This window comes from Sinocyclocheilus anshuiensis, unplaced genomic scaffold, assembly GCF_001515605.1.
Source record: "Sinocyclocheilus anshuiensis isolate Anshui unplaced genomic scaffold, SAMN03320099.WGS_v1.1 scaffold1270, whole genome shotgun sequence".
In the NCBI taxonomy this organism is placed as follows: Eukaryota; Metazoa; Chordata; class Actinopteri; order Cypriniformes; family Cyprinidae; genus Sinocyclocheilus; species Sinocyclocheilus anshuiensis.
Window position 1 is genome coordinate 640,721 of NW_015555837.1, and position 22,535 is coordinate 663,255.

At 36.7% G+C, this 22,535-nt stretch overlaps 1 protein-coding gene across 1 annotated transcript in view; it reads left to right on the forward strand.

The window, feature by feature from the left end:
• The first annotated feature begins 1,238 nt into the window (after positions 1-1,238).
• The window catches only part of LOC107675444 (harmonin-like), a 24,373-nt gene continuing 3,076 nt past the window's right edge, over positions 1,239-22,535 (forward strand). The window contains exons 1-27 of the mRNA XM_016469790.1: positions 1,239-1,369; positions 3,660-3,727; positions 5,784-5,927; positions 6,792-6,930; positions 7,448-7,556; positions 8,366-8,390; positions 8,519-8,576; positions 8,663-8,766; positions 9,023-9,107; positions 9,215-9,274; positions 9,363-9,419; positions 9,788-9,930; positions 10,321-10,386; positions 12,158-12,355; positions 12,466-12,467; positions 12,574-12,609; positions 12,800-12,849; positions 13,012-13,176; positions 13,396-13,512; positions 13,594-14,235; positions 14,619-14,672; positions 15,354-15,467; positions 16,121-16,183; positions 20,263-20,304; positions 20,421-20,474; positions 20,556-20,655; positions 20,914-21,023. Coding sequence (XP_016325276.1) covers positions 1,334-1,369; positions 3,660-3,727; positions 5,784-5,927; positions 6,792-6,930; positions 7,448-7,556; positions 8,366-8,390; positions 8,519-8,576; positions 8,663-8,766; positions 9,023-9,107; positions 9,215-9,274; positions 9,363-9,419; positions 9,788-9,930; positions 10,321-10,386; positions 12,158-12,355; positions 12,466-12,467; positions 12,574-12,609; positions 12,800-12,849; positions 13,012-13,176; positions 13,396-13,512; positions 13,594-14,235; positions 14,619-14,672; positions 15,354-15,467; positions 16,121-16,183; positions 20,263-20,304; positions 20,421-20,474; positions 20,556-20,655; positions 20,914-21,023 — 2,841 coding nt within the window. The 5' untranslated portion in view covers positions 1,239-1,333. The remainder of the gene's footprint in view (positions 1,370-3,659; positions 3,728-5,783; positions 5,928-6,791; positions 6,931-7,447; positions 7,557-8,365; positions 8,391-8,518; positions 8,577-8,662; positions 8,767-9,022; positions 9,108-9,214; positions 9,275-9,362; positions 9,420-9,787; positions 9,931-10,320; positions 10,387-12,157; positions 12,356-12,465; positions 12,468-12,573; positions 12,610-12,799; positions 12,850-13,011; positions 13,177-13,395; positions 13,513-13,593; positions 14,236-14,618; positions 14,673-15,353; positions 15,468-16,120; positions 16,184-20,262; positions 20,305-20,420; positions 20,475-20,555; positions 20,656-20,913; positions 21,024-22,535) is intronic.

Sequence of the window (22,535 nt, forward strand, 5' to 3'; positions counted from 1 at the left end):
TAGCAAGCATATATAGACAGAGGACAACTTAGTATAATTTCTTACAATGGAAGAACAACAAGAAAAACACTGTCAACAGCCAGGAAGAAGAAGAGGAGTGAGGATGTGTGGTGGAAGGGCAGGGAGGCAAAACAGAGGAAGAGGTAGAAGAGGCAAAGGACATAGGCATGTTTCTGATTAAATAAGGGCCACTATTGTGCACCATGTTCTCAGTCATGACCTTACGTGTGCAACTGAATATTGGGCATTCAAGCATTTCATATACAGAACAGTTACACATTTTACAGTATAGAGTAAATATACATTATACCAGCGGTGTAAAGAATTTGAGTAAATGTAATTAATGACTGTACTTGAGTATCTTTTGGATACTCTGTAGTTTTACTGAGTATCAAAGATATTAGAAACTTTTACTCTCTACTTCACTACATTTTTGAATAAGCATCTGCACTCTTTACTCCAGTACATTTGTAAGGAGTGTTGCAATTACACATTACATTTTGCATGGCACATAGCTTTTTCTGCAGCAGTTTATTTCTGCTACAAAATAAGTAATATCGCCAACTACAGGGCACTGAAAGTACTATATCTTGTGTGATTTGCCCTTACCCAATATTGTCAACAAGGCCATTAAATTGTCCATTAAATACCTATATTTAGTATAAGTAAAATAGTTAAGTACTGTTAAAATCAGATTCTCTAAGACTTTTATTCAAGTTGTTTTGGAATTGGTGACTTGTAAATTGTAGTGGAGTAATTTTCACTGTAAGCTATCTGTACTTTTATTCAAGGGTGGTTTTCAGGTACTCTTTACACCTCTGCTTTATACAGATATTCTTTTATGTAGTGCATTGACATTGTACTGTAAGTTGTTGTCAGACCACCTATAAAATCATAGGCCTACGTGTGAATCCTGTCAGGTTTCTTGAGATCATTATCCCATATATTGTAATACAGTATGTACTGCTGAAATTGATAGAATTAAAACCTTACAGAAAGAAAAGTGCACTGTTTTTGGCGTATCAGATAGAGATAGATAGATAGATAGATAGATAGATAGATAGATAGACGTCCAAACATCGTCTGTGGCTTCACTTCCCACTTTATGTGGTCACTGTATGTAAAAAATGAAAAGGTTTCGTGTTAGAGAGCACTTTGAATTGGCACCATCCATGTCGGCATGCGTAATAAAGCTAACAGCAATATTACGGCAGCAGGACTCGACCTGATACTCCACCGTCCGCTCACACAGCTGACTGACTGCCTGACTGACTGACTGACTGACGGGACGCCAGCACAACGACACACACCCGGAAAACACCCGCCGTTCAGCATGGAGCGAAAAGTGGCGAAGGAATTTCGGCATAAGGTGGGCTTTGAAACGTCTACTGTCTAATTAAAAATATGCGATGATTGTTTTGTTAGCATTATTGGTTATTATTGGTCTAGTTCCTTTGCTCTCGCTGCTCAGGAATGGCGAAGGAGCATGCATTCTTCATTTTTACGCTATAAAATATTACTAAAGTAAGTAGAATTGATATTCGCCCAGCTTTCGACACGAAAAGTACTCCTGTATCCATAGAAACCGTCGTTATTTGATCGGTTAACTTTGTTTTGCACTGAAAAGGTAGCATAATTTGCCAGTTGTAGAAGTTTTTATCATTACAGTTAACATGTTACTAGTATAGTTTAATGATTTCGACGTAATGACGTATTTAGCCTAATTTTATTACTTTACTTAAGTCAGAGGTTCACATAAAGGCGTAATTTACCGGTAGAAAGGTATGCAATGTGTGGCGTCACATAATGTACGCGTTCTGATTGGCTGAGGAGGTGACAGGTGTGTGCTGGAAATAGTTGTACAACAGGTATTAATTACTTTTTATCTCCTAAACGTGAAGTTAACACTTCGTTGTAGTTGCATTACAATTTGAATTTACACTGAATTATTTCATTCTGATAGCTATTTATATGCTCATGCTTATTTTTAAGACACCATATGACCCCTGTGTGTAATTGTAGAATTGTACCATCTGTTGTGTGGTGCATGGAGTTACACAATGGACAGTTTTTTTCACAGTATTAGCTGAAGTGACAGAGATGTGTGGCCAGGCGGAAATGAGTGCTGCGTTTATTGTTCAGCCGGTCTTATTGTGTGTAGATGGGGGTGGGAAAGCTGTGCCACACTACAAATTAGAAAGCTTTGCATTTCATTTTGGTTTCTACTCTATGACATGAAATGCATTGCGCTGTTGACCTTTCTGTTCATTAGTCTCTTTCAAATCACTTAGCATAAACTGAAGAGGATATGAAGCTGCTTTTAGTTATAGATATCTGCTTTCAGCATCATTTTATAAAGGTGGACTGTCTGTCATCTGGGCTTATTAAAATGTTTATGACAGCCTTTGAGTGCACAGTCACTGTTTTATTATATGTGGCTTGACATTTGGTGTTGATATGGAACAAATTGGATATGCTTTTTATTTCCCCACAGTGTTCATATAGTTCACAGACGTATTCATTTATTATGAATATTTTTTTTTTAATAATTAAAATGTTCATGTAATAGGTAATTATATAACAAAATTAAAATACAAAAATAAAAACGTTACCATTTTTATTTGCATTTACATTTAACTTCTTGTATTTGAATAATTAAATGTTGTTCTTGTTATTTAATTGTAAAATATATTAATCCATTCATCCAACCATGCACATATTTCTTTTCGTTCTTTCTTTCTTTCTTTCTTTCATAATGCCCATTTTATTTATTTGTTTGTTTTTTAAGCCATTTTATGTTTGTTTTGTTCATCCATTCATTTTTGTTTGTTCATTCAGTCCATTTAATTAGTGAATTAATTTGTTTGTTTGTTTGATTGTCTGTTTTCAAGCCATTTTTGTTTGTTTTGTTCATCCTTTTGTTTTTGTTTGTTCATTCAGTCCATTACATTTATTTGTTTGTTTATTTAGTTATTTGTTTGTTTATTTATGTGTTTGTTTGTTTGTCCAGACACTTTATTTATTTGTTTGTTTGTTTTGTTGGTTCATTTGCTTGTTCATTCATTCAGTCCGTTCAGTTTCTTTGTCCAGACATTTATTTGTTTGTTTTGTTCATTTGTGTTCATTCATTTTATTGATTCATTTGAAATTAAGAAGTTTGGCTTTTCTGTCGAGCATGTTAACCTCACATCACATTAACTTCATTAGCATTCTTTTGATAATAATGCACCAACACTCTTATGTAAGATGACACTGCTAGCATGATAAATGTCTTTATATGAGCTCAGGAACAGTTCAGTGGAGCAGATCTGAACTAATGATACTCACAATACAAGAAAAGATCCACCTGACCTATTCAACTAAAAACAACAGCAGACCCAGCCAATCTGAGAGACGCTTGACTAACAGACACAAAACAGTTCCTCCACCTCCTTTCTCTGTCCCGACCTCTCCTCCTCACTCCACCTTTTCCTGACCTTCCATCTTAGTCTCTCACTCAGTGAGAGAGAGAGATGTGTTACATCATTGACTGGCCAAAACGCTTCCTCAAAACATTTCTACAGCAGATTAGCCACCACCAGGTAAAAGATGGGCAAATGATTGCTTTTCTGATTATCAGTGATGATCTGACCAGAGGTTTGTGTGTTTGTGCTGTGCAGGTGGAGCTGCTAATTGATAATGAAGCGGAGAAGGACTATCTCTATGATGTTCTCCGCATGTACCACCAGTAAGTACACTCTAAAATATTTAATAATAATAATAATAATAACCTTAGAACACATAGTCACAGTTTTATAACATGTGGCCTGACATTGGTGTTGATTTGGAGCAATTTGAATATACTTTTTTATTTCCCCACAATATTCAGTATAATAATTCAATATAGTTGACTGACTTATTCATTTATTATGAATAATATTTTAGATTTATAATAATTAAAATATTAATGTAATAGGTCATTATTATTAATACATTTTTAAATCTAAAATAAAAAAATAATAAAAGTTAAATTAATAATAATAATAATAATATGATTATTATTAGTGTTTGCTGTTATTCAAAATATACAATATAAAAAGAAGAATAAAAATAATAATTATTATTGTTGTTGTTAATAAAATATACACTATAATATAATTATTATTGTTATTGTTAGTAATAATAATAATAATTATTATATTGTATATTTTGAATAATAATAATGTTGTTGTTTTGAACTGCATATGCCCCAAAAAATGCAAATTGATGAGCAATTTGTATTACTATAACTCAGATTTAGGGTTAGCAATTTGAACAAACTACTTAGCAACCACCAGAACAACCTAGCAACCACTTAGAAAACCATAGCAACCAGAAAATATAAACTGTTTTATTGCAGTTGACAGATATTACATACTTCTTCATTAAAGTGAATGTTTTAAAATGTGATAAGAATATAAATGGAATACAAATATCTCAGCAGCAGTAGTGCATACTGGAAAGTTTTAGAGGCTGATAAATAATGTCATTTTCCATCAGTAGTTCTGGTAATCTATTGATCAAATGAAAACTGCATGGCACATTCAGAAGAAGAAAAGTATTCAGTGTCTGTCTATCTGAGTGTAACAGTAGGAAATGCTGAATGCATTCCCTCAGCTCTTTATTTGTGATCTTGTGTGTAAATCAACACATCGTTTCTCAGCTGGACTGGAATGAGAGGCTTAATCCAATGGAAAAGTAACTTGGATCAGATCATTTCCACTGTCCTCCCTTCATTCAAGGGCAGCCATTCTCTTGTATCCCTTTGTCTCTGATATATGAGTCAGGAGTGAAATATCAATGATTCATAGAGCAGCTGCCTCGAAATTCATAAGCTGACTTTATGTGGGTATAAAGTGTCATTTTCCACAACAAGCAACAAATCAGACTGTTGTTGAAATAATTATTATAAGCTAATATCTTTCAAAATCACAGCAAATACTTTCATATAGGCTAGAAATGCCATTGATGACCAAATTAATTTTGCTCTTTTTTTTATTTATTTATTGTTTTGAAATATGTATATTACCTCTTTGAATTGACAAATATTGGAAGAATATAATATCAGGGCTTTTTTTCAGTTCAAATTACATTTTCCAGCTTTCTATGCGTTTTTATAAAAAGAAAAGCCAAATTTTTCTTGAAGCATGTAAAATCCTTGAAAATAATAATAATAATTTCGGCTATAAATATCAGCCAACATTTCTGACAGTGCATCGCTAATTTTCATTACCATAGTATACTGTAAAAACACTCAGTATAAGATTTAAATCAGTATTTCTTACATTTATATCATGATGTATTAACTTTCATGATACGGTAATGTGAATGAGGCTGTATTTTGCATTACAGTATTGAGAACTGGTGGTAAAATGTTGTTGTATTATTTTATAAAATGTCAAACTATAAAATGTTTTATACATTTTTATAAAATGTAAAATAATTTTCTTTTAAATCTTGACAACAGTAATTGTTTTTGCAATTCTGTTTGGTGGTGCAGAATTTAGACACTTATTCTATCCTAACCTTATTCTATGAACAATTGCTTTATGCTTTATATTCATGACCTTTCATTTAACTTGATGGAAAATATTAAATAATGATTTATGAACAGAGATTCGGTATCAAGACAGTATGTTGAATCAGTTGTAGTCTAAGGAAAGTTATTTTAATCCACAAACTGTTTGTGCTGTTTTAATGTAGCCCTCCTGTTTGCATGTGCTCAATCAGGTCCTGTTTAAATCACTCTGCTCTGCCCTTTATAGATCCATGGACATTCCTGTCCTGGTCGGCGACCTGAAGCTGGTGATAAATGAGCCCAAACGCCTTCCGCTGTTTGATGCCATCAGACCTCTGATTCCTCTGAAGCACCAGGTGCAGTACGACCAGCTCACGCCCAAGAGATCCAGGTGAGAGAGGAAATCAGGAACACAGACAATAATGAGGTGTTAAACAGGGGTTAACAGGGTGCGATCCATCTGAGAATCATGGAAATGTTTCTGTGCATGAATAGCAGAGGAATAAAGACAGAGAGAAAGAGGACATTGGAAATGAGAGGACGAGGTAGAGTGACAGGCAACGCTCTCATCACCAAACAGAATCATTGTTTTCTCTCATTCTCAGTCAGACGTGGCAAAGGAACAGCGTTATGAGCACAGAGAGAGGAGCGCTATTCAACTGTGTCTGATTCACAGCGCTAATAGGGCCACAATGAACTGGATTCGGTTACCTCTCGTTATGTCTTTTGTCTTTCTCAGAGAAAAGAGGAAAGAAGAATCAAAATATGATATATTTTATTATAATATATATCTGGGTTATTATAGTTAACTAAAAATAAAACTGAAACCGTTAAAAAATATTTTCATTACTTAGAATAAATGAAAAGTTAACAGAAATAAAGTAAAATATGAAAAACTTAAACTTATTTTATTTTAGCTAGTTGACAAGGCAATTTCTCATTTTCATTGTTTATTTACTAATGCAACTAAAACTAAAAATTAATAAAAAATATACAGACATACTTAGAAAAAAAATACAAACAAAAATAACTAATAAAAATGACCTATTTTTAGGGATATTAATATATTAAATAGTATAGTAGATTATAAATACATACATCCATATACTGTATGTGTGTGTGTATATATATATATATATTATTAGAATTGGTGGAGCATGATACATTTCATTAAATATATTCACTACACAATAGATATGTTAAATGTGGTCAACTGATTGTAGATGCCACTATTTTGTCCTCTTGTTATGAGCAGGAAGTTGAAGGAAGTCCGTCTGGATCGCACACATCCTGAGGGTCTGGGTTTGAATGTTCGAGGTGGGCTGGAGTTCGGCTGTGGCCTCTTCATATCACAGATAGTCAAAGATGGACAGGCAGGAAATGTCGGCCTACAGGTAACAAAATCAAGAAGAGGTTGTTATAGCTTACATATAGCACGTATTGCTTTCACCGTTTCAGCAAATAATGTCCTGTGTAGCAAATGATGGGTCACGTTTGTAAAAGCTAAAGTACACACTCTCTTGCCTTATATTAAATATCTGACAACAGAAAATGTTAAACATTCAGTTTGAATTGAGTATTTAACATGGGCTGCACAAATAAAGTGATCAGTGCACCTTCTCTCCACTAGAGGGCGCAATAAGCCTTCTTAAATTCTTCATGTTCTCTGATCCAAACACACTGTTCTCGTTCTCTTCTGTAACCTCTATGATTAATGTTTGTCCTGCAGATAGTCAAAGAATTCAAATGCAGCCCTTGTGTTTCTAGTGCAAACGCTGCTAATTTTGTGATGACAGAAGCTTTGAAATATGAAAATATTCTGGTATAATGAAAGTATTTTTAGTACTACATTTTTATACAAATTTTATATAACATATTTTATATGAATGAGGTTTGCTGTGTTTTCTTCAGGTTGGCGATGAGATTGTGCGTATTAATGGCTACTCCATCTCCTCCTGCATTCATGAGGAGGTCATCAACCTCATCAAGACCAAGAAGACTGTGTCTCTGAAAGTCCGCCGTAAGGTTTTATATGAGTTATACAACAGTTTGTATAATAACAGTTGTATAATAACCGTTTTTTTTTATATTTATACAACAGTTTGACGGAACATGTGTGTAATTAAACAAGAAACAACGGAGTGCCTAATAAAACCCTCTTTTGTGCGGAACTACTTCCTTCCGCCACGGATTCAAAGCTCAAGTTGACAGTTACACATACGTCACTTTTAGAATTCGTATCAAGGGCATGTGCTGCTTCAGTTAGGTTATTAGTGAGAAATAATGAGGTTATAAGAGAGAAACAATGCGGCAAGACGTGAATCCAAATGAGAGAGAGAGAGAGACCGCGAAGCTAGACGTTTCTTCTTATATTAACTAACGTACTCTACGATTAGCTCAGTGAATAATTAAAAAAAACATAGACCCGGCTAGAACAAGCGGAGTGATACAAAATTGTGAAAGGGCGTTCCTGTAGCGATACCAGTACAATATCTCACGGTTCTCAACCAATCAGATTTGAGAACCAGAACGAACTGTTGTATAAAGTTTTATATTGTAATCTGCAGAGCTGACTTTGTTAATTAGAGCCAAAATTAATTGCCTCTAGTTCCACTGGGGTTAATTAATTGATTTAGCTGTAGCTCTCAATTGCAGTGACTCAATCACAGTTGAATTGTGATTGATTTAACAGTCGAACAATTCATGAGGAAACCATGTCTTCCTCAGAGAATTCATTATTGGGCCTGCTGTTAGCTAAATATATTACTTATTCATTAATTATTGATGTTTTTTGTTTTTATTATTCCCATTGTGACACTCTCTTCACAGATGTGGGAATGATTCCTGTCAAGAGGTAATTTGGTGTTATCAGTCACTTGAATTACACAAAATTCTATAATATGTGGAATAACTTTTATTAATGTTCCCTCTTTTGTTTATTTCCATAATGATATTGCTAAATTATGAATTTGTCATAATCAGCTCCTCCGAAGACCCTCTGAAGTGGCAGTTTGTGGATCAGTTTGTTTCTGAATCCGGGGTAAGTGTTTTCTTCTGGCAGCATCCTATTTTAAACCAGCTCAAGTTATATTTTTATTTAGCCCTATTTTTATTGTTACCTCTCAGGAGAAGAAGACTAGTGTGGCTGGTCTGACTTCGATTGGAGGAAAAGAAATCAAGGAAAAGAAAGTATTCCTTAGTTTGGTGGGCACCAAAGGCATGGGAATCAGGTAAACGAGAGATTGGATTACTATAACTATACACACTACAGCACACAGATGAGCTACATTGAAAATTATGAATAAAACCATTTATTTATTGGGATTATGCCCACATATGTGAAAAATGTCATGAAGTAAACTGCATAAAAATATGTTTGTCTTTGTACTTAAATGCTGCTGTGTTCCTTTGCTGTCTTCACCAAACTTTATTGTTTTGATTTGAAACTTACTTTTATAAGTTTAATCTTTTGACTGTCCATTATAGCATATCGAGTGGACCAACACAGAAACCAGGCATCTATGTGAGCAATGTGAAGCCGGGTTCAGTCTCATCTGAAGTGGGATTACAGGTCATTTTATTGAACTGCATTAATAGACCATTACTGTTGTATTTTAGAGTAGTAACACACTCATGTGTGTGTGTGTGTGTGTGTGTGTGTGTTGTTGTGGCTTGTAGGTTAGCGACCAGATTGTGGAGGTCAATGGGGTGGATTTCACCAACCTGAGTCATCAAGAAGTGAGCAGGATTTTGCTGAAACAATTATTTAAGAACCTCTCTGCATAGCTAAACCGGTAACTGTGTCGGTTAATACTTGTGTTTTCAGGCAGTGCGAGTGTTAAAGAGCAGCAGGAGTCTAACCATCACTATCCTCACTGGAGCTGTAAGTTCACTGAGAGCCCACTAATACATCTTAAAGACCCACTGCAAGGCTTTTATCTCTCTCTTAGGGGCTGTGTGGAAAAGAAAGCCATTTGCTTAGTATGAAACTGTTTAATTGACAGCTGAGGGTAATATATTGTGGAGATGTTGTTTGTATTGTACTGTAAACCTCTTCATTATTTATTGGTGTGTTTGTCTTTAACTCTTACTTTTTCCCTTTAGAGATGGTAATTATGTAGAAGTTTCATAACATAAGCTTTTGTGATTCAGGCGTGTGATCTGTAGAATATACTGTATATATATGATTGAAGGGGTGTATTTATGTGTATATATCTATGAAAGTACTGATTTGTCTACTGTATGTTTCAGGGAAGCGAGCTGTTTATGACGGATGAGGAGCGGCTGGCGGTTGAAGCACGACGTGAGCTCGAAAGACAAGAGCTAATGCATCAGAAGAGAGTGGCATTAGAGACCAACAAAATCATCAAAGAACAGCAGGGGAAAGAGCGCCAGTCAGTGAAAAAACACACACACACACACAACTGAACACTACACAAGCTAAGCCCTATTCAGACAGTTCTCTTCAAAAATAAAGTTAAAATATTAGGTACTGTTGTCTTGTGGTTAAAACAAAAATTAATACCACTTTATAATGGTTTTCATTATCATTAAAATATTTCTTTATGTTGTATAATGTACCTAAATACATCATTGATTACGTTTTAAAAGAAATATAATTAAAATTGTTATATTATATAAAACATGTGAGTCTTTGCTTTTTCATGATGTTAGTAATCTGATGATTCATAACTGCTGATGAAAAGGTGTCAAATAATTAAAATTCCTGAATGGAATCTGAAAAGTTATAAATGTTAATGCTTCATATGTGTAATATTTTGCAGGAGGAAGATGGAGATATCGCAGAAGACTGCAGATGAAGAGGAACGCCATCACAAAGAGATGGAGAGGTAACACTTGTGTTATGTTGCTAAGCAAAAACATCTTCAAAGTAAATGGACCTCAGAAGGCAGACTAGAGTAAATTGATGTTGATGAAAGCAATGCTGTGAGGAATGGAAGTACAGATTGTTCTATAATATGCTGTAGGTCACTTCTAGTTTTCACAGACCATGTTTTGGTCCAGTGGAAATGTGTTATAATTGTAAATAAAATGTATATATTTGGAAATGCAGAACATATAATCCGGATATATTATGTCTACATCCCAATTTAATTATATTTTATTATCAGGTATGTCAAGAGACATTTTTTTAAATGAAAATATTATGCCTATACATCCTGTATACAGGTATCAATGCAAATATTGTACTATATTAATTATTGTAAGTGCATCTGGCTAATCTAAACCAAAAGGAGTATTTAAAAAAAAAAAGGCTGGCTGTGGGATAGGGAAACTGTCAAGAACATCATCTGTTTACAAATAGTGATTTTTCTGAGATAATTGCAGCAGCATATCATGGACAGCAACAATGAAAGCAACAATAATTAATATAGTACAATGTCTGCATTGATACATGTACAGGATACATAGGCATACTGTTTTCATACAAAATCAGTAAGAATATCTGCCTATATTGACATGCTTAATAATAAAGATATATTTATGTTGAGATGTAGACTATATATTCAGATTTGCATTTATATACTCAAGATTTATAAGTATACATTCTGATTTACAATTATATGGTCAGAATAATAACTATATATTCACAATTTACATTTATATATTCAAATTTACAACTATATTTTCGGATTAAATTGTATTTATTCAGACTTTGTTTTAACTATATATTCAGATTAACTTCTATACATATATTCATGATTTGTGTTCATATATTCAGTTTTTTATCTATATATTTAGACATCTGTATATTGCAACTTTTATGTATATATTCAGAATTATAAGTATATTTTCACAATTTACAATTACATATTCAAACTTAAAACTATATATTAAGATTTACTTCTGTATATTAATGATTTACATTTTTATATTACAATTTGTATCTATATATTCAGACTTATAACTATATATTTGGATTTATACTGATTAACATTTATATATTCAGATATATAAATAAATATATTCTGATTTACTTCTATATATTCAGAATTAAAACTATATATTCTGATTTACACATATATTATGATTTATAAATATGTATTCAGATTTACTTCTATATATTCACAATTTACATTTATATATTCATTATATATAATTATTTCCTGTTTGGCACTTCATAATATATATAGGCTTGTCAGGATAGATGTTCATTGAAAGGCACAATATGTAATTTTCGCCGCTAGAGGGCGCGTATTCAAAGTAAACAAAGAGACAACGGCGTAGCCACAGTCGACCGCTTCCGCTCCTTCCGGTCGTGCGTATGTGGGGAAAAAAGCTGCGCTGTTTTATCATACTAGATACATTTGCAAGATCTGTTATTATGCTACTCTGTGCGGTCGTCACCGGTCTATTAAAACGCACAACCTATTAAAGCTTCTTTGGAAATCGAGGGGTTATGACACAATTACACTATGGACACGGTCCGTGTCACTATTTAAAATTGCTTATTTCTCTGGATTTAAACATTCTTCGAAACATTTGGGATAATGTAAGTACACAAGTCAGCAAAATATATAACACTGTTCTAGTGGTTTTTGGATATTAATAAAAAAATCTTACATATTGTGCCTTTAATGTATGTGTCGTGTGTCTCAGAATTGCAGCCGCGGAAAGGAAGCACTACAAAGACTGGGAAGAAGATTGGGGTTCCAAAGAAAAATCCAAATCTCTTTCCCCCTCCCCACCTCCCTCACCCCCACCACCTGCACCTTCACCTTCACCTAAACCCAAAACCTCCAGTAAGTTGACAATACCAACAAAACCTCTCCAGTGCATGAACTTTGATTGCCCTCAGTAGAACTTCACTATTCTCTAAAGATCAAACAACTATGTTATCCTTTCCAAAAAAGGTAACCATAAAACATGTTGCATTTATGTTACTCCTTTCTCCTTTGCATGAACAGATGTGCATTTATGTTGGGAATGCATCATCTCTTTGTGTGATCTTTGTCTTTCTATCTGATCTTTTCCCTTTTTGTTGTGCCGTGTCTATCAATTCCTGTTTCCATCAGCTGCTGAGTCCTATGAAGAAGAGAATGGAGAAGTAAGTGAAGAATTCAGATGGATTTACAGACAAATATTCTCTTTGACAAACTTTTGAGACACTTCAACTGCATGTAGACTATATTTTGTTTGGCTGGATCTTTTGGTGGCTTTTAGATGGATGAATCTGCAGAATACACCATATCATGGTTGAGTTTTTGCATGGGACTTAATGTATCATTCTTGCTGTCTTAGCGTTCGGTTGGTTCTACCGTTACGAAGGAAAGTTGCCTACACTCAAAAAGGTACATTGTGTGCTGCAAGCATGTTGTGCTGGTTTGGTGTGCTATAACTATGGAATATGTTGTTCATCTTGGAGATATGCCTGAAGTTATGATTTGCATGGTAGTTGGGTTGACCTTGGTGAAAAGTCCACCAGGTGTTCTCAAATCACTTTGGATATTTAGAAAGGAAAAGAGACCAAAAAGAAGAAGAAGATGTCGAAGACTGACACTCTCCCAGCTGAGAAAAAGAACAAGAAAGAGATGGAGTTTGAGCTGAAACTTGCAAAGGAGAAGGAAGAGATACTTGAGCGAGAGAAGCAGATGAAAATCAGCAGACTTCTGCAAGAGGTATCAGACTTCTTCCAGTGAGGTTACAGTAGGGTTTTCTGACTCAGATTGTATTCCTTGTTTAATTGTGTGTAATTTATTCACTCTCCTTTGCACTTGACCTTTATTGGTCAAATGTCCTCATTTGAACAGTTGTACCCTTTCCAATGCCATTTCAACAAGTTCTTATTGGTATATGAAAGTTTCCATGTTTGGGTGTGGCTTTACTAATTCCACTAGGTGTCAGAAACTGAGAGGGAAGATCTGGAAGAGTCAGATAAGGTGCAGCATTGGGTGGAGAGGCTCTGTCAAACCAGACTAGAGCAAATCTCCTCAGTTGAAAATGATTCTCCAGAGGTAAAATCCAATGAAGTGTGTTGGTCTTCTAGTCCATAGTTTGTTAATTCAGAGTTATAAGCATTCAAAATTTACCTCCAGATGTCTCCAACTCGTTCTCCAGTGTCAACTGGTCCCACCAATCGGAGGTTCCCTGGAGGCTTGACCTTGGCCACTACTGACCTTGATGACATCAACTTAGATGATGTGGACCAGAGTCTAAGGCATCCTTTGAAAAGACTAGCCCCGACTCCACCTACATCCAACCAAGCACCCACTCCCTTACCACTCCCTCCACCCTCACCCCGACTTTACCACACATCCAACCATCGACCTCCATCTCCAAGAATGCAGCTCCCAATGCAACCCAGTCCCAGACCAACCCCTCAACACCCACCTTCTCCACTAGCCACAAGGGTACCCCCTTCCTCAATAGGTCGTAGCCGGCAACCCCCAGCCACCCCACTATTCTCCTCCAGGGGTCTGTCCTTATCTCAGCCACCTCCCCCGCCACCACCTCCTCCCCCTCCACCACCACCGCCTCCTCCTCCACCACCTCCTCCACCCCTGCACATGGAGGACAAGTACCATGTGGGGCCGTCCAACTATCCCCGCTCCCCAAGCTTATCCGAACAGGGAAGCAGGTTTGGGGACAAAGGTTACCGACAGAGAGGGGGCTTCCACTCCACCATTCCCAGTCATCTCTCACGCCCACCCAGCCCGAAGGCTGACCACAACTTGACGGTTAGCATAGTTAACACATTTGGGAGTGTGAGAGTTGATTATGTATGTCGTATAGTGGTGGGAATCTTTAGGCACATTATAATTCAATCCAATTCGATTCCAAAATTGATTTCATGACACAGGAACATTGCTCTTCACTGAAGTAAACACTGCAATCTACCTGTTTTTTTTATCCACCTCTTATGTTGTACATACATGCATGCATTCCTTGAGTGTGGTGTTTTGCAGATGAGATTAACCATTATTAATTTCTTAAAGATATTTGTCAGGAAGCAGATCATCATTTTGGGAGAAAAGCATGCTGTCATTCGCTTTGATGATCTTGCAGTGCTAGTGATTCCTATCATTGTTAGACTGTTGAAAAATGTATCCTTGTGGCCCAGGTGATGAGAAACACATCACATGCTAGTAGGACGTCCACCTCTAATAATCCACTGGTGAGTCCTCAGTTTGTAAAAGATACACGCTACACTGGGTCTTCCACTCCATTTTAGCACAAAACAGACTTAACCGCGCTTGTGTAACATATGTAATGTTAACTTAATGCAAACTGGCATCTCTTTGCAGAGGAAATATCTTTCAACAGCTCTCCATGCCTATATCAGGAGATTACTCTGAAACCCCACAGCAAGTGCATTTCTAAATGGATATAGTTGGCACATATCTTATACACTCTCAAATAAAAAAGAGAATAGGGTACCAAACTGTCACTGGGGCGGTACCATTTCATAAGGTACTAATATACCATTTAGGGGTAAATAAGGAACAAAAATGTACCGTTTTACCTGTTGTCCAAGATTTAAGGGGGAATTTTATAAAATCGTAACTCTTTGAACTGTTTTATAGATATGTGTACCTCCTTTATCCATAGGATTTATTTGGGAAGTAATGAAATTTAAAAAGCCATTTCACAAAAAGTCATCATTACTAGAAAGGCAATGACTGACATTTTGCATGAAAAACGTCGTTTGCTGAACGTGAAAGCTGCAATTCAGTATTTGTGCTATATGAAAGGTTTCTAAAGTATTTTGTGCTTTGTGGTTTAGATTGTGTAACTCTTGAAGGTATATCATGCCCTGACCTTAAGTTTGTGTCGCTTACTGCTAACCTCTACATAGCGAATTGCCCCCAGCCCTCCAAACCAGCGGAGACAGATCAACCCTGTCATGTCCAAACCTGTCATGCTACCGAGTCAGACCTCACATAGACCCACACTTCGCTCTGAGACCATGGTAAGATGGCAAGTACCTGTGTGTATACATGCGATGATTAGGCATATATAAGCTACTGGATCTTTACGACTTTGACTCATTGGTTTAATTGTTGTGCCAATAGCTGTCTGACTCACTCATTATAATGAGTTTCTCAAACTCAAGGAGGACCAAATAGATGCTGTTGTTACTGATTGCACTGATTAAGAAGGCGGAAAGAGAAGGACAGGAGGGGAGAGAGGTGAAAAGAGAGATTATTTTTCCATCTGCGTACACAATGAGACTTTTAGCATTAAAATGTCTTTAATTGATCAGCCTGACAGACCTAGACCTGCTCTCCCCTTCCTCCTCCAGACAGTCAGGCCTGCTCCATCAGATCACAAAGGAAGCCAATCGCTCTGCCCTGTCCTTGTGCCTACTTAATTAAATTAATGGGTGCTTGCCAATTCTGTGGTTGTTTTAGAAGGGTAACAAGAAGGGCAAGAAAGGACCTCACCATCTTTAAGCAGTCAGTCAAGCAGTCAGTGTATTTGTAAAGCTCACAGATACCTAAATTCATAGATAATAGTTCATAGACCTATTTGCCATGCTGAGGCAAACCTTATATGGCATGTAATCAGATGGTGCAAGCATTTAATGTGTGTGTTATTGAGCCATAATTATGTGTGTTTCAGCCCCCAGAGATGCTCAAACGGATGGTCACATACAACACGTCCTTTAAATCCAGCAAGAAACAAGTAACTGTCATCATTACTTTGTGTTGAACTCCTCCTCTCTTTCAACACTCTGGTCCTTGAGTGAAATCTCAGCTGTCTGAGTGTATACATCTGCATGTGAAGTGTCTACTACATTTCTAACAAAATTTCCCTGGAGGATATTGGTCAAATGTATCCTTGAGGTAATTTAAAACTAGTTCCCTTTCGACAGAATTCACTTGCATTGCGTCAGTTGTTGATGCTTTGGGGAAACTGCATTTCTCTAAAATACTGAAGACTGTTCAATGAATCATGTTCATGCATCTGCATGAACAAATGGCTTTTCAGCCTGCCAAAACGGGTGAAGAAATTTGCCTATATAAATTGGTGCTGAATGCCATTTCATCAGACTCTTTCTCCTTCAGAGAGAAGATCATCTCCTCACTGACTCCAAAGAAGAATAAGAAGAAGCCTTCCTGCTTGTCGTGGAAGAGCCCCAGCAGTGGATTATGGTGCTGACATCAGTCTCAACTGAGAACTGCGTTTCTCCCTGTGGCTATTCGGTGAAAGATGAGTTCATGTCAGCCCAGATCCCATGTGCCACACTCTCCCCACAGCAAGAGGATTCCCCGGTACACTTTTCCCACGAGGACCAGCACCTCTCATCATGTCTAAGGGCTGCCCTCGACTAAAGATTTTTCTGAACGACTAATAGTCGTTTATTTTAAGAGATTAGTCGACTAATCACGCATTTATATTAATAAACCATATAATTCATAATGATGAGCCTTTAATAGCCTATAGCCTATCAGCGCTAAAGCGCACACATAAAACTTGCCACAGCGCACCGCAAAAGTAATTATTATGAATGCGTCAGGGAAAAAAGAGCAAGAAGACTGCCTTAATATCATAATAATTCATTGATAAACTAGTGTTTTCTGTGTTTTCAGCTGCAGTGATGAAGTCGACGACACTGACTCATCTCCACTGTGGACGTGCACGTTTCATACGGATTACATAATCTGAAAATATTTGTTTTCCATTTGAATTGGTTAATTTAAAAGTAGATTGTGCTTTCTATAGATATATGTTTCATGTCTGTGAGGCAAGCGCAGAGTTTAGGCCGTCAAGGACTATGTGACCTTGCCACTTTCTGTGGATTTTTTGGTAACATTTTCTATGAAGCCCATATTTATAATACATTATAAGGGTATTCTTAAGGCATTATAATGAATGCATAATGCATTATAAAAGCCCTTATAATATGTTATATCATCTTATGAATATTCATAAGAACAGTTTTAATGTTTTATAATATTTACTTATTTGTGGTTATAGCTTTTAAGAGTATGATGATTTATAACACACAGTGAACATGTTGCATCCACTTAAGTTACAATGGATTATATTTCTCATAGTTATAATGTATTATAAGTCTCATATCTTGCCATCTTTCTTATGCTACTTTACTTAAAGCCATCAAAGACCACGTATAAGTATAGTAATAATAATATTTTTTTCTCAAACAGCCATAAGATCAGATATCAGATCAGATGAATGAAAGACATATTTGCTTGGAACTATTTTTAACGTAATATCAGTTTGATTATTTTGATGGTTCCCCAACAGACAAACTGACTATAAGTAACTTTGCAAGTACGTTAAGATTCTACCAACCATAACCTTAACCTAAGGCTACTTATACTCTAATGAGAGTTAGTTGACATGTAGTTGCAAAGTTGCTTATAGTCAATAGACTGGGGGGACCATCAAAATAAAATGTAACCTAACATATGAACATTGCATTTTTTTTTTCAGTTGAAATTATTAACTAGCTCACATCAAAATTTATATTAGCCTCACAGGGAACACTCAAATAACACTCCACACCTAACCACTTACAAGATGTAGTAAGATACTGTGCAGATCTTAAATAAACAATGTCAAGATAGTCCATTATAAATGTAAAAATAGATTTTATATGGTGTTCATTGTTATAAATAATCATAATCTTAAAATGTATAACCACAAATGTGTAAGCATTATAATGTATTATAATTGTTTTTATAATTATTTATAAGATGATATAACATATTATAATGTCTTTTATAATGCATTATGCATTCATTATAATGCCTTAAGAATACCCTTATAATGTGTTATAAGTATGGGCTTCATAGAAAGTGTTACCGATTTTTTTTCCTGCAACTAAGCGACTAGTAAAATTATCAACTAAGCCTCTTCTCATCAACTAATGGTTAGTCAACTATTAGGGGGCAGCCCTAATCATGTGCTAGCAGTTTAGTCTTTTTTTTGGGGGTTCTGAGGAGGATTTCGCCAATGAAACCATGTCATTAGCGACTTCTGTTGCGGAGGAGTGGTCAGACCCCCGCCCCCAAACCCATCTGCGTCCTCACCAAGGCTGTTGAAGAGCTTGGTTTAGAGTGGTCGGCCCCGCCTGCAGCCGCCTCAATTAGTGGGTCCTGCAGCTGGGGCGCCACCAGCGAGGCCCCCAAAAGAGATCTGCCCCGTTCTTTTCAGAAGTTCACATTGAACTTAACCCCTACTCAACCTCACCACTGTTAACGGCGCTGAACAGAAAGAGGATGAGCAGGAAGCCGCACTTAAAGGGCTGTCGGTTATGAAGCTATCCCGTTGGGTAGTTGATGTAATAGCGCTGGCCTGTGCCTCCTTGGGACTGCAATGCCTTATTGGAGTGGTCCTCACCATCCACCTTTGCCAGATTCTATAATTTATATATCCCTGCTCTTCAAGCACAGATCTTATCTGCTTAGCCGTCTTTGACCCCTCCGAGGTCTATACAGCATGACTTTGACTTTGTCAGTCTAAACCCTGACTGTTCGGGCATCTTCTTCTCATTTTTAAGCAATCCTGCCCAAGTATGGGCTCTTGGCAGCTTATCCAAGATGGCTCCTTTATTCTGCCCTTATAGCATGGTGCTATTGGATTGCTTTCCCCAAAGCATCAGCAACTGCCGCAATGCAAGTGAACCATTTCGAAAAGGAACCAATAGAAACCGAGTAATGTAGATTTTATTCTGATCTTAGGTAAATGTCATTTATGTGTTAAACATTTATGTTATAAATATCTCTTTAAATACTCAAGGACATCAGATGTATGATTGCAATATTGTGCTTATTTCAGTTAAGACATGAACTGGTCTCACAGTGTGGATTAACTCAAATATATCTCAATTCAGCATCACACCTACAGGTGCATCTCAATAAATTAGAATGTCATGGAAAAGTTCATTTCAGTAATTCAACTCAAATTGTGAAACTCGTGTATTAAATAAATTCAGTGCACACAGACTGAAGTAGTTTAAGTCTTTGGTTCTTTTAATTGTGCCACGACATTTTAATTTATTGAGATGCACCTGTATATATTCCCATGCAGTCATCATACTTGTTTGCTGTAATGATACATCTTGTTTGCTGTGAAAGCAGCCTTTGAGTGGATCCCATGTGCACTGCACAAATGGGAGATTCAGACTGAAGGTTATATAATAGTAGAGTGCATATGCACCAAATGGCATCTCAGTGTGCATTTTCACTTTTTATGAGGTGGAGCAAGACCAGAGGTCTGTCTTTTTCCAGTTTGTTGGTTCTGTGAGTGTGAAACCTTGATTGATTATTTGTCTTGATGGAAGGTGGTTTTGAGTGTGTAGTGGATGGCAAAGAGCCTTTACATTGTACATAAACATCAGTGCAGAGCCAGAATCAACTGGAAAGCTACCAAAGGATCCAACAAAGCAAACACTTCCTTTCTCAGTATTAATATGTGTACCATGTAGTACAGTACTGTAGTAAATGATGCAATGTGTTGTACTGTTTCTTATATTATGTTACATTTATTTTCTGTTTATTGATTTTTTATATTGTTTAATTTTATATTTAAAATGAAAGTTGGTCAAATCTGACCTGGTTGTTTAATAACTACTTCAAATATGAACACAATAAGTGAAGTATTGTTCATTTGGATTTTCTTGGAAATCAATGAACACTAATTTGTTTCTGCTTAAACTGAGTCCTCAGATTGCCATCTCAGAGTTTTGCAGATGGAGTGTACGCCATTTTCTATTTTTCCTATCTGTTTTACAGGGATTTCAGAAATATGTGGATGATTTTGATCCATATTCCATGGTACTGTGTAACCCTTTACATTAACAGTTACTTTCTGTACCCGTTGCCATTTTCATATTTTATATCCTCTGGATTATTTCTTTCACCACATTTGCTCAAACTGTGTGTTTTAACAGTTCACGGCTGAACAAATAGCTGGCAGAGATGTGCGACTTTTGAGAATTAAGAAGGTAATTAAACAGACATGAGCAACATCTGTCATTGGACAATAAGAATTAGAGATTTTTGTTTATTCTATACACATTCTTTAGGAAGGAAAGCTTGATCTGGCCATAGAGGGAGGAATTGACTCCCCTTTGGGAAAGATTATGGTGTCGTCCATCTATGAGGGAGGTGCGGCAGATAAACATGGTGAGTCAAACAAAAATAACGTATCATAGAGATTTGGGAGTTCTTTTGATTTTAAGGTTCTAGCAAACACCCCAAACACCACAGCAGCTGCACATGAACACCATAAAAACTACTTGGAATCATGCAAAAGTCTAGAGCAGCTCTCTATATTCATTAGTTATACTGATTATATTGACTTAAAACATTTAGTTCTGTTTTAAAATTGCCTGGTTAGTTTGTTCAATTTGTTACTGTTATTTTTTGTCCATGTTATCTCAGGTGGTGTTGTGTCAGGTGATGAGATCATGGCTGTGAATGGAAAGATCCTGACAGATGTGACTTTAGCTGAAGGACAAACCTCATTGGCTCAGGCCTGGAACAGTGGAGGGGTATGACCGTCATTACAATAAAACAACCTGTCACTTTAAATCAGATAATCGGTCTATCCTCTGGAGTGAATGGGTGCCAACAGAATGAGAGTCCAAACAGCTGATGAAAACATCAAAATAATCCACACCACTCCAGTCCATCAGTTAACATCTCATGAAGCAAAAATATGTTTGTAAAAAAAAAATAAAAAAATCCAATATTAAGAAATTTTTTTACTTTAAACCATTGCTTCCGACTAAAATACTAGTCCTTTATTCATAATATTGCTTTCTCCAGTGAAAAAGTAATTGCAACGAGGTTCTTAGTAAGGAAGGAAGAAGTCGGAGTCAGCGTGACTGAGGCTCGTGGCAATTTATTATGGTTCCCTTGGGAACAGCAAAAACAGGCAGGCGCTTCAAAATATCCCGGTCCTCCTGTTGCGCCTGCATCAGCGTGCGGAAACGACGTTCCTGGTCGTCCCGCATTTCCAGCAACACCTGATGCTGCTCTTGGTGGAGGCCGGCGAGCGATTGTATCACTTCCGCAAACGGCGAACTTGGCGGTGACTGCATGATGGCAGCGGCCGGACTTCTTCCATGAAGCAAAAATATGTTTGTAAAAAAAAAATAAAAAAATCCAATATTAAGAAATTTTTTTACTTTAAACCATTGCTTCCGACTAAAATACTAGTCCTTTATTCATAATATTGCTTTCTCCAGTGAAAAAGTAATTGCAACGAGGTTCTTAGTAAGGAAGGAAGAAGTCGGAGTCAGCGTGACTGAGGCTCGTGGGAATTTATTATGGTTCCCTTGGGAACAGCAAAAACAGGCAGGCGCTTAGGCGCTTCAAAATAAACAAAACTTATATTGCACTTCTACGGTTCTCTAGCCACAGGCCACAGTCTTTCCCCACGAGTCCTCAGTCTGTCTCGCGCCTCTCTCTCTCTCTCTCCCTCTCTCTCTCTCTCTCTCTCTCTCTCTCTCTGCTCCTTGGGAACAGCGAAAACAGGCAGGCGCTTCAAAATAAACAAAACTTATATCGCACTTCTTTGGTTCTCTAGCCACAGGCCACAGTCTTTCCCCACGAGTCCTCAGTCTGTCTCGCCTCTCTCGCTCTCTCTCTCTCTCTCTGCTTCCCCTGAGGCTTTTTACAGTCTCTCCAGGCCAATCACTGAAACGAGAAGCAGGTGAATGTAATTTTGCACTTGACCTACTTACTCACCGCTCGTCTCCGACCACTCTCTCCCGCTGCAGACTCCGCTAAACCACGCCCCCCTCACCACAGTAATCTTGTCTGAAACAGGAGAGAAAAATGCACAGGTCAGTGAAAACAGTGAAAAGTCCAAAACAGCTTTTTATTTCTGATAATTTAAAGGTAAAATGCCTTAATGATATTTTTTTTTTCTTACGAACACGCTTCACAAGACATTAATTGATGGACTGGAGTCATGTGGATTATTGTGCTGTTTGAACTCTCATTCTGACAGCACCCATTCACTGCAGAGGATCCATTGGTGAGCAAGTGATGTAATG